This window comes from Camelina sativa, chromosome 2 (genome assembly GCF_030686135.1).
Source record: "Camelina sativa cultivar CO46 ecotype springtype chromosome 2, ASM3068613v1".
Lineage (NCBI taxonomy): Eukaryota > Viridiplantae > Streptophyta > Magnoliopsida > Brassicales > Brassicaceae > Camelina > Camelina sativa.
The window spans coordinates 22,953,054-22,970,256 of record NC_141881.1 but is presented as its reverse complement, the minus strand read 5'-3'; the positions used below and the strand labels follow the sequence as shown (position 1 = coordinate 22,970,256).

General features: G+C 34.4%; 2 protein-coding genes and 3 pseudogenes across 2 annotated transcripts in view; 3 read left to right on the top strand and 2 right to left on the bottom strand.

Annotated features, from left to right (window-relative positions):
* Positions 1-88: 88 nt before the first annotated feature.
* LOC104729091 (ethylene-responsive transcription factor ERF091 pseudogene) lies at positions 89-1,018 on the bottom strand (annotated as a pseudogene).
* A 575-nt stretch (positions 1,019-1,593) lies between these two features.
* Positions 1,594-2,193, bottom strand: LOC104729066 (ethylene-responsive transcription factor ERF091 pseudogene; annotated as a pseudogene).
* Positions 2,194-2,196: 3 nt separating this feature from the next.
* LOC104753793 (ethylene-responsive transcription factor ERF091 pseudogene) lies at positions 2,197-2,784 on the top strand (annotated as a pseudogene).
* Positions 2,785-9,899: 7,115 nt separating this feature from the next.
* The window catches only part of LOC147949055 (uncharacterized), an 82,355-nt gene continuing 75,051 nt past the window's right edge, over positions 9,900-17,203 (top strand). The window contains exons 1-2 of the mRNA XM_087469857.1: positions 9,900-11,053; positions 11,332-11,375. Coding sequence (XP_087325983.1) covers positions 9,900-11,053; positions 11,332-11,375 — 1,198 coding nt within the window. The remainder of the gene's footprint in view (positions 11,054-11,331; positions 11,376-17,203) is intronic.
* On the top strand, positions 13,854-16,838 carry LOC104729055 (uncharacterized). Its single transcript, XM_087487783.1, has 10 exons — positions 13,854-14,430; positions 14,540-14,692; positions 14,805-15,020; positions 15,115-15,297; positions 15,432-15,653; positions 15,735-15,851; positions 15,933-16,076; positions 16,163-16,264; positions 16,333-16,401; positions 16,496-16,838. The coding sequence occupies exons 1-10, from the start codon at positions 14,281-14,283 to the stop codon at positions 16,712-16,714; spliced, it is 1,575 nt and encodes a 524-aa protein (XP_087343909.1). The 5' UTR covers positions 13,854-14,280; the 3' UTR covers positions 16,715-16,838.

Sequence of the window (17,203 nt, the reverse complement as noted above, 5' to 3'; positions counted from 1 at the left end):
GTGAAGAAATATAGAATAAACAAATATCTTGACATAATTATGTAATATATGTACCATATAACAGTATTAATGTTCCAATGTTTTTCTGTCAAAAAGAAGATAATAACGTGTCCAAATAATCACTTCCCAAATCCTCAAACTCAAACAATCCAAACACATCACATAATGCCTCTTCTTCCGTAACCATGAACTTCTTCGTTTTAACTTCGTGAAACATAGAATCTTCGTCACTCCTTGTTCTCTCTCTTGAACCTTGCCAAGTTTCTCCACTCCCAAGCAATCCACAAGTTTCCCTATAATCCTTAGTTGAAGGATGGCCAATAGTACAATGGTTTTCAACCATCCCATCATCAACGACCTTATGATCATAAGCCATGGTCGCTTCCGTTTCTGTTCACGATCCTATTTCATGGCCTCTTCTTAACGGTTGGGATGTATTTGAGCTGTGTATCGGGTAGTAGTTTGGGGCGCAATCCATTTCCATAGTTTTAATAACCGTCTCGAGTTGAAAATTTTTGTTAGGTTTTTGAGTCCCTCTTATTCTAACCGCGTCTTTGTCGTAAGCCATAGCTGCTTATTCTGCAGTTTGGAACGTTCCAATCGAAACCCTAACACCATTTCTTGTCGAATCCCTGATTTCAGCTGCAAATTTTCCCTACGGACGCCTTCGCACTCCCCTGTACTTCCTTGTTTTGCAAGAAGCTCGTGAAGATAAAGAACATGAATCAATGGTAGGGTTGGTTATTGAGTCATTACTGGTTTTGTTTGGGAAAGAAGTAAGCGCGTTGAGAAACTCTGTCCATTCTTGGACCTCCATCGATATATCTAGGCTTGGAAGCCATTCTTTAGAATCTTCCGGTATGTTAGCAATAGTAGGCAACGTTTCCCAAGTTCTAGAAACTTCTTCTGGAACATAAACAGGTGATCTTTTATCGGTTTGTTGTAATTTTCTGATGTAATTTGCGCAAACATTCTTTAGGATCTCTCCGTCTGGTTCTTGAATATTGCCAATAGCCATTTTGAAATATCAGAGAGGAGTATGTATTGGTGGTTGTTGTAAGGCCGAGACAAGGGATTTTGGTGTTGGTTAAAGCCATCGAAAAACAAAATTGAGCTCTTTAGAATTAGATTCCAGAATCAAAGCTTAGAAGTGAGTGAGTGTGTGTGGATGCTTGGCGTTAATGTACCGTCTATAAATTAGTATTTTAGGGTTTTAGGAGATTCCGATTAAACAACAACACTCAGTTGCACATTTCTATTCTTTTAATATTCCATGTTTACCCTTGTTAACCCATCTAATTATGCTTATAGGTGCTTGAGCTCTTTGTTTTTTTTTTTTTTTTTTTTTTAAATATATAATTTGTAGCAATAACACAATAATCATGTGTAGAATTTAGTTTATTTTCAACAAATATTAATAAATATTTAGAAAACGAATTTAAAAGAATTGATTCCTACACAAAAACCCTACATATATCTTTCTTTTATATGAAGCTTGTTTTTTTGTGAAGAAATATAGAATAAACAAATATCTTGACATAATTATGTAATATATGTATCATGTAACAGTATTAATGTTCCAATGTTTTTCTATCAAAAAGAAGATAATAACGTGTCCAAATAATCACTTCCCAAATCCTCAAACTCAAACAATCCAAACACATCACATAATGTTTCTTCTTCCGTAACCATGATCTTCTTCATTTTAACTTCTTGAAACGTAGAATCTTCGTCACTCCTTGGTCTCTTTCTTGAACCTAGCCAAGTTTCTCCACTCCCAAACAATCCACAAGTTTCCCTATAATCCTTAGTTGAAGGATGGCCAATAGTACAGTGGTTTTCAACCATCCCATCGTCAACGACCTTATGATCATAAGCCATGGTCGCTTCCGTTTCTGTTCTCGATCCTATTTTGTTGCCTCTTCTTAACGGTTGGGATGTATTTGAGCTGTGTATCGGGTAGTAGTTTGGGGAGCAATCCATTTCCATAGCTTTAATAACCGTCTCGAGTTGAAAATTTGTGTTAGCTTTTTGAGTCCCTCTTATTCTAACCGCGGCTTTGTCGTAAGCCATAGCTGCTTCTTCTGCAGTTTGAAACGTTCCAAGCCAAACCCTGACACCGTTTCTTGTCGAATCCCTGATTTCAGCTGCAAATTTTCCCCACGGACGCCTTCGCACTCCCCTGTATTTCCTTGTTTTGAGTCAAGGCGTCCGTGGGGAAAATTTGCAGCTGAAATCAGGGACTCAACAAGAAACGGTGTTAGGGTTTGGCTCGGAACCTTCCAAACTGCAGAAGAAGCAGCTATGGCTTACGACAAAGCCGCGGTTAGAATAAGAGGGACTCAAAAAGCTAACACAAATTTTCAACTCGAGACGGTTATTAAAGCTATGGAAATGGATTGCGCCCCAAACTACTACCCGATACACAGCTCAAATACATCCCAACCGTTAAGAAGAGGCCACGAAATAGGATCGAGAACAGAAATGGAAGCGACCATGGCTTATGATCATAAGGTCGTTGACGATGGGATGGTTGAAAACCATTGTACTATTGGCCATCCTTCAACTAAGGATTATAGGGAAACTTGTGGATTGCTTGGGAGTGGAGAAACTTTGCTAGGTTCAAGAAAGACACCAAGGAGTGACGAAGATTCTATGTTTCAAGAAGTTAAAATGAAGAAGATCATGGTTACGGAAGAAGAGACATTATGTGATGTGTTTGAATTGTTTGAGTTTGAGGATTTGGGAAGTGATTATTTAGACATGTTATTATCTTATTTTTGACAGAAAAACATTGGAACATTAATATTGTTACATGGTACATATATTACATAATTATGTCAAGAGTTTATTCTATATTTCTTCACAAAAAAACAAGCTTCATATAAAAGAAAGATATATGTAGGGTTTTTGTGTAGGAATCAATTCTTTTAAATTCGTTTTCTTGTCTAAATATTTATTAATATTTGTTGAAAATAAACTAAATTCTACACATGATTATTGTGTTATTGCTACAATTTATATATTAAAAAAAAAAACAAAGAGCTCAAGCACCTATAAGCGTAATTAGATGGGTTAACAAGGGTAAATATGGAATATTAAAAGAATAGAAATGTGCAACTGAGTGTTGTTGTTGTTTAATCGGAATCTCCTAAAACCCTAAAATACTAATTTATCGATTGTACATTAACGGCAAGCATCCACACACACTCACTCACTTCTAAGCTTTGATTTTGGAATCTAATTCTAAAGAGCTCAATTTTGTTTTTCGATGGCTTTAACCAACACCAAAATCCCTTGCCTCGGCCTTACACCAACCACCAGAAGTCTCTTGAACCCATCAAAATCGCTGTGCTTGCCTCCGAGAGTTTCGTTCTCTGTCTCTTCTACTGATTCTCTCAAGCTTATGACTTCAAGAAAGGTAAAGTCTTAATTTTTTTTAATGTGTGTTGCTGAAAAGCTGTGTTTTTGGATGTAATATGATGTTTTCCGAACAAGAATTGGTGATTATATCGATATGCTTTAGGTGATAGCAATGGCTGGTGCTAGTTCCAGAGACTTGGAGATGTCAAACTTAACTGCATTATCGCCTTTGGATGGACGTTATTGGGGGGGAAATTAATGAATTGGCCTCTTCTATGAGAGAGTTTGGGTTGATCTATTTCCGAGTACTTGTCGAGGTATTTGCATTTGAAACTAACGCTTGTTGTTACTCCCAAGTGGAGATTTAGGATTTGATTCATTGTTTAGTTGTGTGTTCTAGTGCACCCACACTACAAGAAACTGGAGCTATTGTGACATAATTTTTTGACAGAAGTTATTAGTCACAAATTTTTGACGATTTAGAGACGATGTTGTGACTAATTTTGTTTGTCTCAAATTTGTAGTTATTTTGTCATTATTAGAGACATAAATCGTGACAGTTTCTTTTTTTCATAAAATTGTGACGATTTGTGACTAATACGTTGTTGCAAATAAAGACGAACTTCAAACAAAAATTTGAGTTAGAGTTTGAGATATTATAGTGACTAAATAGTTGTCAGCAAATGTTACCAATCTGTGGAGTAAAATTCTGTTGTAAATAGTTACATTATTGTGTAATATATTTCTCACTATGTTTAATTAATTAAATAGCAATTAATTATGCCACTAAATAATATTTGTTAATATTTTGAAAGTGATAAATATTATATCTTATTAGATAAACTTTAAAAATATACAGAATTATCTTTTCTTATATTAATAGTGAGATTAGGAGTCTTATCAAATTATATACGTATATATATATGTTGACTTTGTGAAACAAATCATAATTAACATATGAGGTGCAAGTACTCCAGAAAAAAATACATAACAAAATTCGTTAGTGTCATACTAAGCATTGGGGATCTCATACAAGGTATGCTCAAGTTAATTCTTTCTGGTGGTGTTTTAAATATATTTTTTCTTAGTCAAGTAGTTAGTAATGTAAATTTTAAATTCTGCTTGTTACAGACGTAACAACTTTGATTTTAAGAAGAAAACAAAAAAAAGAGGTGCCTCTCCAAAAATTGCTACTCGTAACAAAAAGGTTTAGCATCTTTTTACGTCATCCATAATAGTTAAATGTTTAAACTAAAAATAAGGTGTTTTGATATATAATATAGCCCATGTTCGGATCGAAACATATATATATATAGAGTACATTAAAAAAAATACGATCCAAGTTGAGTTTCTCAATTTGTGTGTTTTTTTTTTACTTTGATTTCAGGTATAATGTCGTCGGACAACAATATTTATGTTACAAGGAGTTGGATGTATGAACGAATCGATCATACTACTAATGAAGTTTCAGAAATTTTTTGCCAAGGGTTAGAAAATTTTATGAAATTTGCGAAGAATCAGCCTTTGTTTCTCGAGAAAGGCAAACTTTTTTGTCCATGTTTCAAATGTGAGAATGGCAGACCTCTATTACCAGAGAATATTGTGCAAATCCTTTATATAACAGAGGATTTATGCCTAACTATTAGGTTTGGATTTCTCATGGAGAAATTTATAATATTGTAGACAATCATTCTACCGAAGGTGCTTTTGTGTCTGAGTCTAACACGGAGTCAGTGGATCCTTATGTGGAAATGATTTCAGATGCATTTGGTAATACAGAATCAGGATTTGATGAAAACATAGGTGAAGAGCCTAATGTTGATGCGGAAAAGTTTTATGATATTTTGGATGCTGCAAAACATCCAATTTATGATGGATGTAAAGCTGGTCATTCACAATTATCTTTCGCAGCTCGACTCATGAGTATAAAGACAGATTATAATCTTCCTCAAAATTGCATGGACGCGATCTCTCAAGCATTACAAGAATATTTGCCAGAAGGTAACAACTCAATGCATTCATATTATGATATAAAGAAGCTAATGCGGTCTTTGGGTTAACCTTATCAAAAAATTGACGTTTGTCAAGATAATTGCATGATATTTTGGAAAGATACTGAAATCGAGGAGAAGTGTCAATTCTATGAAAAAGATAGATTTTATCCGACAGAAAAGCCTGGACAGAAAAAAGTTGTGTATCGTCAGATGTTTTATTTTCCCATATCTGATAGATTGAAGAGGTTATATCAATCTAATAGTACTGCAAAAGATATGAGATGGCATGCACAGCACTCAGTGAAAAGCGGCAAAATGAGTCATCCATCTGATGGAGAAGCATGGAAACATTTTCACGAGGTATTCCCTGTTTTTGCACTTGAATCAAGAAATGTTTACCTTGGATTATGAACAGATGGTTTTAATCCATTTGGTATGTCAGGACATAATTATTCATTGTGGCCTGTAATCTTGACACCGTATAATCTGCCACCTGACATGTACATGAAACAAGAATATATGTTTCTGTCAGTTCTAGTTCCTGGTCCAAATCATCCGAAGATAAGTCTGAATATTTTTCTTCAACCGTTGATATTTACACAAAACAGAACTTTCTCTTAAGAGCTGTACTTATATGGACAATAAGCGATTTTCTAGCTTATGGTATGCTTTTGGGTTGGACAACACATGGTCGGTTAGCATGCCCTTACTGTATGGATCATACATCTGCTTTTCAACTAAAAAATGGTAGAAAAACAAGTTGGTTTGATTGTCACCGCAACTTTTTACCAATAAATCATAGTTATCGGCGGAACAAGAAAAACTATAAAAGTGGAAGGGTTGTGAACGATATTCCACTTCAATTGCTAACAGGTGAAGAACTTTGGAATAGAGTCAATTGTTTGCCAAAAACCATTGATTGTGGAGGGAACCATGGACGACTGCAAGGATATGGTGACAGTCACCACTGGCATAAGCAGAGCATTTTTTGGGAGTTACCTTATTGGAATCTTAAACTTCGACAAAATCTTGACGTGATGCACATCGAAAAAAACTTTTTGGATAATGTCATCAATACTCTACTTAATGTGCAAGGTAGAACTTCCCTTTTTCTATTCTTAGGGTTTGGCTCGGAACGTCCAAACTGCAGAAGAAGCAGCTATGGCTTACGACAAAGCCGCGGTTAGAATATGAGGGACTCAAAAAGCTAACACAAATTTTCAACTCGAGACAGTTATTAAAGCTATGGAAATGGATTGCGCCCCAAACTACTACCCGATACACAGTTTAAATACATCCCGACCGTTAAGAAGAGGGCACAAAATAGGATCGAGAATAGAAACGGAAGCGACCATGGCTTATGATCATAAGGTCGTTGACGATGGGATGGTTGAAAACCATTGTACTATTGGCCATCCTTCAACTAAGGATTATAGGGAAACTTGTGGATTGCTTGCGAGTGGAGAAACTTTGCTAGGTTCAAGAAAGACACCAAGGAGTGACGAAGATTCTATGTTTCAAGAAGTTAAAATGAAGAAGATCATGGTTACGGAAGAAGAGACATTATGTGATGTGTTTGGATTGTTTGAGTTTGAGGATTTGGGAAGTGATTATTTAGACACGTTATTATCTTCTTAAAAACATTGGAACATTAATATTGTTACATGGTACATATATTACATAATTATGTCAAGAGTTTATTCTATATTTCTTCACAAAAAAAACAAGCTTCATATAAAAGAAAGATATATGTAGAGTTTTTGTGTAGGAATCAATTCTTTTAAATTTGTTTTCTTGTCTTAATATTTATTAATATTTGTTGAAAAGAAACTAAATTCTACACATGATTATTGTGTTATTGCTACAATTTATTTATTTAAAAAAAAAAACAAAGAGCTCAAGCACCTATAAGCGTAATTAGATGGGTTAACAAGGGTAAACATGGAATATTAAAAGAATAGAAATGTGCAACTGAGTGTTGTTGTTGTTTAATCGGAATCTCCTAAAACCCTAAAATACTAATTTATCGACGGTACATTAACGCCAAGCATCCACACACACTCACTCACTTCTAAGCTTTTATTCTGGAATCTAATTCTAAAGAGCTTAATTTTGTTTTTCGATGGCTTTAACCAACACCAAAATCCCTTGCCTCGGCCTTACAACAACCACCAGAAGTCTCTTAAACCCATCAAAATCGCTGTGCTTGCTTCCGAGAGTTTTGTTCTCTGTCTCCTCTACTGATTCTCTCAAGCTTATGACTTCAAGAAAGGTAAAGTCTTAATTTATTTTAATGGGTTTTGCTGAAAAGCTGTGTTTTTGGATGTAATATGATGTTTTCCGAATACGAATTGGTGATTATATGGATATGCTTTAGGTGATAGCAATGGCTGGTGCTAGTTCCAGAGACTTGGAGATGTCGAACTTAACTGCATTATCGCCTTTGGATGGACGTTATTGGGGAAAAGTTAATGAATTGGCCTCTTCTATGAGCGAGTTTGGGTTGATCTATTTCCGAGTACTTGTCGAGGTACTTGCATTTGAAACTAACGCTTGTTGTTACTCCCAAGTGGAGATTTAGGATTTGATTCATTGTTTAGTTGTCTGTTCTAGTGCACCCACACAAAAAGAAACTGGAGCTATTGTGACATAATTTTTTGACAGAGGTTATTAGTCACAAATTTTTTGACGATTTAGAGACGATGTTGTCACTAATTTTGTTTGTCTCAAATTTGTAGTTATTTTGTCATTATAAGAGACATAAATTGTGACAGTTTCTTTTGTCATAAAATTGTGACGATTTGTGACTAATACGTGGTTGCAAATAAAGACGAACTTAAGACAAAAATTTGAGTTAGAGTTTGAGATATTATAGTGACTAAATAGTTGTCAGCAAATGTTACCAATCTGTGGCATAAAATTCTGTTGTAAATAGTTACATTATTGTGTAATATATTTGTCACTATGTTTAATTAATTAAATAACAATTAATTATGCCACTAAATAATATTTGTTAATATTTTGAAAGTGATAAATATTATATCTTATTAGATAAACTTTAAAAATATACAGAATTATCTTTTCTTATATTAATAGTGAGATTAGGAGTCTTATCAAATTATATACGTATATATATGTTGACTTGACGTATATATATGTTGACTTTGTGAAAGAAATCATAATTAACATATGAGGTGCAAGTACTCCAGAAAAAAATACAGAACAAAATATGCTAGTGTCATACTAAGCATTGGGGATCTCATACAAGGTATGCTCAAGTTAATTCTTTCTGGTGGTGTTTTAAATATATTTTTTCTTAGTCAAGTAATTAGTAACGTAAATTTTAAATTCTGCTTGTTACAGACGTAACAACTTTGATTTTAAAAAGAAAACAAAAAAAGAGGTGCCTCTCCAAAATTGCTACTCGTAACAAAAAGGTTTAGCATCTTTTTACGTCATCCATAACATGTAAATGTTTAAACTAAAAATAAGGGGTTTTGATATATAATATAGCCCATGTTCGGATTGAAACATATATATATATATATAGTACATTAAAAGAAATATGATCCAAGTTGAGTTTCTCAATTTGTGTGTTTTTTTTTTACTTTAATTTCAGGTATAATGTCGTCGGACAACAATATTTATGTTACAAGGAGTTGGATGTATGAACGAATCGATCATACTACTAATGAAGTTTCAGAAAATTTTTGCCAAGGGTTGGAAAATTTTATGAAATTTGCGAAGAATCAACCTTTGTTTCTCGAGAAAGGCAAACTTTTTTGTCCATGTTTCAAATGTGAGAATGGCAGACCTCTATTACCAGAGAATATTGTGTTAAATCATTTATATAATAGAGGATTTATGCCTAACTATTGGGTTTGGATTTCTCATAGAGAAAATTATAATATTGTAGACAATCATTCTACCGAAGATGCTTTTGTGTCTGAGTCTAACACGGAGTCAGTGGATCCTTATGTGGAAATGGTTTCAGATGCATTTGGTAATACAGAATTAGGATTTGATGAAAACATAGGTGAAGAGCCTAATGCTGATGTGAAAAAGTTTTATGATATTTTGGATGCTGCAAAACATCCAATTTATGATGGATGTAAAGCTGGTCATTCACAATTATCTTTAGCAGCTCGATTCATGAGTATAAAGACAGATTATAATCTTCCTCAAAATTGCATGGACGCGATCTCTCAAGCATTACAAGAATATTTGCCAGAAGGTAACAACTCAATGCATTTATATTATGATATAAAGAAGCTAATGCGGTCTTTGGGTTTACCTTATCAAAAATTTGACGTTTGTCAAGATAATTGCATGATATTTTGGAAAGATACTGAAATCGAGGAGAAGTGTCAATTCTGTGAAAAAGATAGATTTTATCCGACAGAAAAGCCTGGACAGAAAAAAGTTGTGTATCGTCAGATGTTTTATTTGCTCATATCTGATAGATTGAAGAGGTTATATCAATCTAATAGTACTGCAAAAGATATGAGATGGCATGCAGAGCACTTAGTGAAAAGCAGAGAAATGAGTCATCCATCTGATGGAGAAGCATGGAAACATTTTCACGAGGTATTCCCTGATTTTGCATTTGAATCAAGAAATGTTTACCTTGGATTATGCACAGATGGTTTTAATCCATTTGGTATGTCAGGACATAATTATTCATTATGGTCTGTAATCTTGATACCGTATAATCTGCCACCTGACATGTGCATAAAACAAGAATTTATGTTTCTGTCAGTTCTAGTTCCTGGTCCAAATCATCCGAAGAGAAGTCTGGATATTTTTCTTCAACCGTTGATAGACGAATTGAAAGATTTGTGGGTTAACGGCGTACATGCATATGATATTTACACCAAACAGAACTTTCTCTTAAGAGCTGTACTTATATGGATAATAAGCAATTTTCCAGCTTATGGTATGCTTTCGGGTTGGACAACACATGGTCGGTTAGCATGCCCTTACTGTATGGATCATACATCTGCTTTTCAACTAAAAAATGGTAGAAAAACAAGTTGGTTTGATTGTCACCGCAACGTTTTACCAATAAATCATAGCTATCGGCAGAACAAGAAAAACTTTAAAAGAGGAAGGGTTGTGAACGATATTCCACTTCAATTGCTAACAGGTGAAGAACTTTGGAATATAGTCAATTGTTTGCCAAAAACCATTGATTGTGGAGGGAACCATGGACGACTGCAAGGATATGGTGACAGTCACCACTGGCATAAGCAGAGCATTTTTTGGGAGTTACCTTATTGGAAATTTCTTAAACTTCGACACAATCTTGACGTGATGCACATCGAAAAAAACTTTTTGGATAATGTCATCAATACTCTACTTAATGTACAGGGAAAGACAAAAGATAACATCAAATCACGACTTGATTTGGAAGAGTACTGTAATCGAAAAGAATTACATCTAACAGACGATGGAAAGGCACCGGTTCCAATTTTCAGACTACAAGCTGATGCAAAAACAACTTTTCTAGAGTGGCTCAAAAAAGATGTTAAATTTTCTGATGGGTATTCATCTAGTCTATCAAAATGTGTTGATCTAGCTAAGGGAAAATTAACAAGAATGAAAAGTCATGACTGCCATGTTTTAATGCAACGATTACTTCCAGTTGCATTTGCTAAGCTTATGGATAAATCTATACATGATGCACTATCAGGTAAGTTTATTATTTTCTTCTTTTGGTTATACTTTGGTTGAGTTATTTTATAATTTTGTAAGAACATTAAAATAAATAACTAATGAATCTATTTTATTTGATTAGTTTATATATGAGATCGTCACATATAAACGTATTTGATGGGGGGGATTAAACATTATTTTTCTTATACTTATTTCAGTCTAATATTGTTTAGTTAAGTACATGAAAGAAGACGTTGTTTTGTAGGTAGTAATTAATATTTATACAACTATTTTTTTTTCTTTTTTTTGTTGGTGTGAGCTTATTTTTTCGGGATCTTTGTGCAAAAACACTAAATAAAGATAGTGTTGCAACGCTAGAACAGAACATTTTTTGATAAATAGAAAAGAACATTTGTATTGTTCTTTGTAATTTGGAAAAAATATTTCCACCATCTTCATTTGCCACACGAAGCTCGACTTGGAAGACCTGTACAATTTAGATGGATGTATCCTTTTGAACGATACATGGGTCATTTGAAGAGAAAAGTGAGGAATAAAGCAAAAGTAGAAGGTTATATTGTTGAACAATACATCAATGAAGAAATTTCTACTTTTGCTAATTATTAGAAATTTCTACTTTTGCTACTTTCATCAAGGTAAGACGAAAAGACGTAGAACCGGCGATCGACACTACGATGGAGATGATCATTATACTCACCAATCCGATTTAATTCCAGAAATTTTTTCTCAACTAGGGAGGAGTAGTGGTAAATCAAATGAGATTTGGTTTCAAGATAAAGACTATCGGACTGCACACACATATATTCTTATGAACTGCGAAGAATTAAACCCATTTGAAAGGTATGTAAGATATTTACTTTACAATTGCATAATTAAGGTGTTTTATATAATAAAACTCATTAAACTTTTTCTATAGGTTGTTTGATGATAGCATGGCCGTTGCTTATCCTGGGATAACAGGAGATGATCTAACTCACTTAAAGAAAAAGAATTTGCAAGCTGGCTAAAAGAACATGTAAGACAACTTGTTAATTCTATTCTGATTTTTATTGTTGAATATTTTATTATTGTAATAGAAGTTATTTTCTGTATTGACAAAAATCAGGTGGAGAATACTTCCAAAGAGAATTCTTATCCAAAATGGTTGCAAATGCTCGCCCATGGTCCAATGACAAAAGTTACTTCTTGGCCTATTTATTTTTGTCGTGGTTACATATTTCACACATATGATCATGGGAAAGACAAAAAGAATGCCAATTTTGGAGTTTGTGTGAAATGCACATCATCTTCTAGCTCAAATGGAGAACATGATTTCTATGGAGTCTTGAGAGAGATTTTAGAAATTCATTTTCCTGGACCAGTACATCTTAAAGTTGTGGTGTTCAAATGTGATTGGTATGATCCAACCATTGGAGAAGGTGTACGAATAAATAAATCTGGGATAATTGATGTTAACATCACAAAGCGTTATGGGAAATACGACCCTTTCATTTTAGCTTCGCAGTCAGATCAAGTATGCTATGTGCCGTATCCACGGATAACTCAGAAAAAGGGTCAACAATGGAACGCCACCGTTGTGATACAACCAAGAGGAAAAGTCTTGCTTAGTGAGACTTTTGATTTTACTCCAATGCAAAATGAAACTGCTGATCCAATTATTTGTGATGATTCCGTACAAGTCGAGACACTGAGACATGGTCAAGCAGAATATCTTGATGATAATGAAGATGAAATGGAAGTCGGATCAGACAACGAAGATGGAGGTTCAGATATCGATCTAACAGATGAAGAATCTGACTAATTTTATAATAGGAATTTTAAAGTTTGGTTTAGATTTTACGTCTTGCTCGTACGTCTGCAATTATATGGATTTTTAATTGTGTTTTTATTTCTGGTTTTTTTTTTTAACTCTTCCTTGGACTTGCTCGTACGTAATGCGACTTGGATTTTTTTGTTTTGTTTTAGAGTCTCTCTCTATGTGGAAAAAATAGTTATTTATTGTTACTTATATATAGATTTCCTTTGTAGGATAGGTTTAGAACTTTTAATAACACATATATTTAATTTCTTTACGGTAATAGGTAAATTTTTATTTTTTGCTTTTGGATTAGTTTTTTTTGTTTGGTAAATATTTTTTTAATTTTTCTTTTCTAGGGATTAACTTAGAATGATTGATTTTAAAGATCATTAGTTTGACACATATCATAATCATGTTAAGGTGTAATCTGGACACATGTAAAAAATTTAGATATATAATTAACGCGTATCACGATCTTGTTAATGAGTAACTTTGACATCAAGCTTTATATAATAAGTAAATATTTGTTGACAAAAAAAAACTAAATTCTACACATAAACACATGAGTATTGTTTTATTGCTACAATTTCTATTTTATTTTTATTTTGAAAAACCTACAATTTGAAAATTATGTAAGTTTAACAAAATTTGAAGAGCTCAAAGTGCTCAACCAACGTATAAGCGTAATAAGTAGGAATAACAAGGGTAAAAATGGAATCTTGAAAATAATAGAAATGTGCAACTGTGTTTATTGTTTAATCGGAATCTCCCAAAAGCTTAAAATACTAATTTATAGGCGGTACATCAACGCCAAGCATCCACACACATTTACTCACTCACTTCCCATGTTTTTAAAATCGCTAGGCACTAGTCGGACGGTCAAGTTGGGCCTAGCGATTAATTGATTAATCGGAGATTACATGGGAATTAATTGGGGACTAGGATATTATAATATTTTTATAATTAATATCAATATTATATGTTTTAGTGCTTATATATATTTACTTTGCGTGATACTCGAAAGAATATGGCCCAGCTCTAATGGTTATTAACTCGTCTGGAATCGTTCGTGCCACGAGTTCGACGCCCTTAATTGCTGATTTTATCTATTTTCTCCTTTTTCGTCGTTTTACATATCATCTTCTCCTCAAGAGTTTTGCGACGCTGCAACCCTAAAACTTATGGCCTCCACTCACTAAATAACTTGTTTTTCATGATTTCATCTCCAATTCAATTGTTTTTATCTCCAACATCTATAATCCCATTTTAAACAAAAACAATCGATATTTTTCCGTTTTCCGATTTGGGTAATATCCCGGCGGAGCACCGCCGCCGAGCGATTAACCGGCGCTTAGGCGGCCTCCGCGGCCGCGTTTTAGAACAGGGCTCACTTCTAAGCTTTTTTTTTTATTCTGGAATCTAATTCTAAAGAGCCTCTTTTATTTTTCGATGGCTTTAACCAACACCAAAATCCATTGTCTCGGCCTTACACCAACCACCAGAAGTCTCTTAAACCCATCAAAGTCGCTGTGCTTGCCTCCGAGAGTTTCGTTCTCTGTCTCTTCTACTGCTTCTCTGAAACTAACGACTTCAAGAAAGGTAAAGCCTTTTCTATTTCCAAGTCTTAATTTTTGTTAATGGGTTTTGCTTCTTGGATGTAATTTGATGTTTTTGGTTACGAATTGGCGATTAAATGGATATACTTTAGGTGATAGCAATGGCTCTTGCTAGTTCAAGAGACTTGGAGATGTCGAATTTAACTGCGTTATCGCCTTTGGATGGACGTTACTGGGGGAAAGTTAATGAATTGGCTTCTTCTATGAGCGAGTTTGGGTTGATCTATTTCCGAGTACTTGTCGAGGTGAAGATTTATCATTCGATATCCTTTGTGCGAGTAGTTTAGTTGTCTGTTCTAATGCACCCATTTGCAAAAGTTTTGATCTTTTTGTATATATATATATATATATGCGTAGATCAAATGGCTTCTTAAGCTTTCAAATATTCCTGAAGTCACTGAAGTTCCAAGCTTTAGCAAAGAAGCTCAGGAGTACTTGCAAGGCATCATTGATGGATTTAGCGTGGATGATGCATTGGAAGTTAAGAAGATTGAGAGAGTAACAAATCACGATGTGAAAGCAGTGGAGTATTTCCTGAAACAAAAGGTTGAATCACACCCGGAGATTGCTAAGGTTTTTGAAACTTTTCTCTCGCTTCTAAGTTCTTTAGGGTTTGGATGCTTTTGATGCTCTGTAACTAAATTTCTCTTGTCTTTTAATTGATTAGGTTCTTGAGTTTTTCCATTTTGCTTGTACGTCTGAAGACATCAACAATCTTTCCCATGCTTTGATGCTTCGAGAAGCACTTAGTTCGGTTATACTTCCCACCATGGATGAGCTGATTAAGTCAATCTCTCTGATGGCTAAGAGTTTTGCGTATGTCCCAATGCTTTCACATACTCATGGACAGGTAATGTCAAAAGAGTAACCTTTGCATTGTTTCAGTATGTCAGTTCTGTCTCTCTCTATGTTGAAGCACTGGTCATGATTTTGATTCTGTCAATCTCTTTGGATAATGTTGCTTTTTTATGATTTATAATGCAGGCAGCTTCTCCTACAACTTTGGGTAAGGAAATGGCGATTTTTGCTGTGAGGTTGAGCGAAGAAAGGAGATATCTTTCAGAAACAAAGATTAAGGGGAAATTTGCGGGTGCTGTCGGGAACTACAACGCCCATATCTCCGCATATTCTAATATTGACTGGCCTCATGTTGCAGAGGAGTTTGTTACTTCTCTCGGATTAACATTCAACCCATACGTGACTCAGGTAAATATAGTTTCTCTTTTTGCTGGTGGAGCGATTTATATACTTCTTCACTGATTGATTGTTCTCTCGTGGGTTTTGCAGATCGAACCCCATGACTATATGGCTAGACTTTTTAATACTATTAGCCAGTTCAACAATATTTTAATCGACTTTGACAGAGATATATGGAGCTACATCTCTCTAGGGTACTTTAAGCAGGCAAGTATTAACAAATTACTAAAAGCATATATTATTGAATGGGAAGGGAACATCGTCTCATAGTTTGAAATCTTGATGCAGCTAACTAAAGCAGGTGAAATTGGATCGTCGACAATGCCTCACAAAGTGAATCCTATTGACTTTGAGAACAGTGAAGGGAATCTAGGTATAGCAAATGCACAGCTTGCTTTTCTCAGCATGAAGCTTCCCATTTCAAGAATGCAGGTCTGACCATTTTGTTCATATCAAGTGTCTCCTGTATATCTTTTCTAACACTAGTGGACCCTGAAAATGATGTTTACAATCTGCAGCGTGATTTAACGGATTCAACTGTCTTGAGAAACATGGGTGTAGCTTTAGGACACTCTCTTCTCGCTTACAAGAGCGCAATTCAGGGAATCGGGAAGCTTCAGGTATTATTATCACCGTAGCACTAAGATTTGTTCCACTTTTTCATAAACTAAGAATGTTCTTGATATAGGTTAATGAAGCTCGGTTAAAAGAACATTTGGATCATACTTGGGAAGTCCTTGCTGAACCGATACAAACTGTAAATTTCTCGACTTTTCTAGTTTTGAATATCGATCAAGTTATGCCATGTATTGCTGCTAATTCACGGAATTATTATGGTACCATAAAAAAAGGTGATGAGGAGATACGGTGTTCCAGAGCCGTATGAGAAGCTGAAGGAGCTAACAAGAGGAAGAGCTGTTGATGAAGAAAACATTAGAAAGTTTATCAAAGGTTTGGATTTGCCTGAAGAAGCAAAAGACCAACTTTTGGAGCTAACTCCACACAAATATGTTGGTGCTGCTGCTGCACTGGCTCTGGCCGTGGATGAAGCTGTGCACTTGGGACATTGATTAAAGATCAAATCGGTGATAGTTTGTGCTCTTGTATTATGCTATTGTTTTCCAAATCCGATGATAAACAAAGACAATTTATAGATTGATTACGTTTTACAATGTCGAGAAATTTTTTGTCCTATTGTTGTGTTATTATTTCCTCTTTTAGAGTTTTTTTTTTACCATTACCAATGGAATCAGAGCCTCTCTTTGATCTAAAAGAAGTCTTGAATTATGTGTGCTCGATAATTCTCAAACAGGTCATATAATGAAAATAATTACAATAGAGTCAAATAATAAAGAGTTCACAAGTTGAGTGGTTTTTGTTTTTTTATAACCCAAGCCAAGTGTTATTGTATAAAAATGAAAATTCTAGTCAAATAATTTATACCAGAAAACAAATTGTGAAATATTGTTAGTCAATTAAGAGCTAAAGTAATTCTATTTATTTAGAGTTAACATTTACATAGACTCACACATATGTTTTTATGTCTAGAATAAACACCA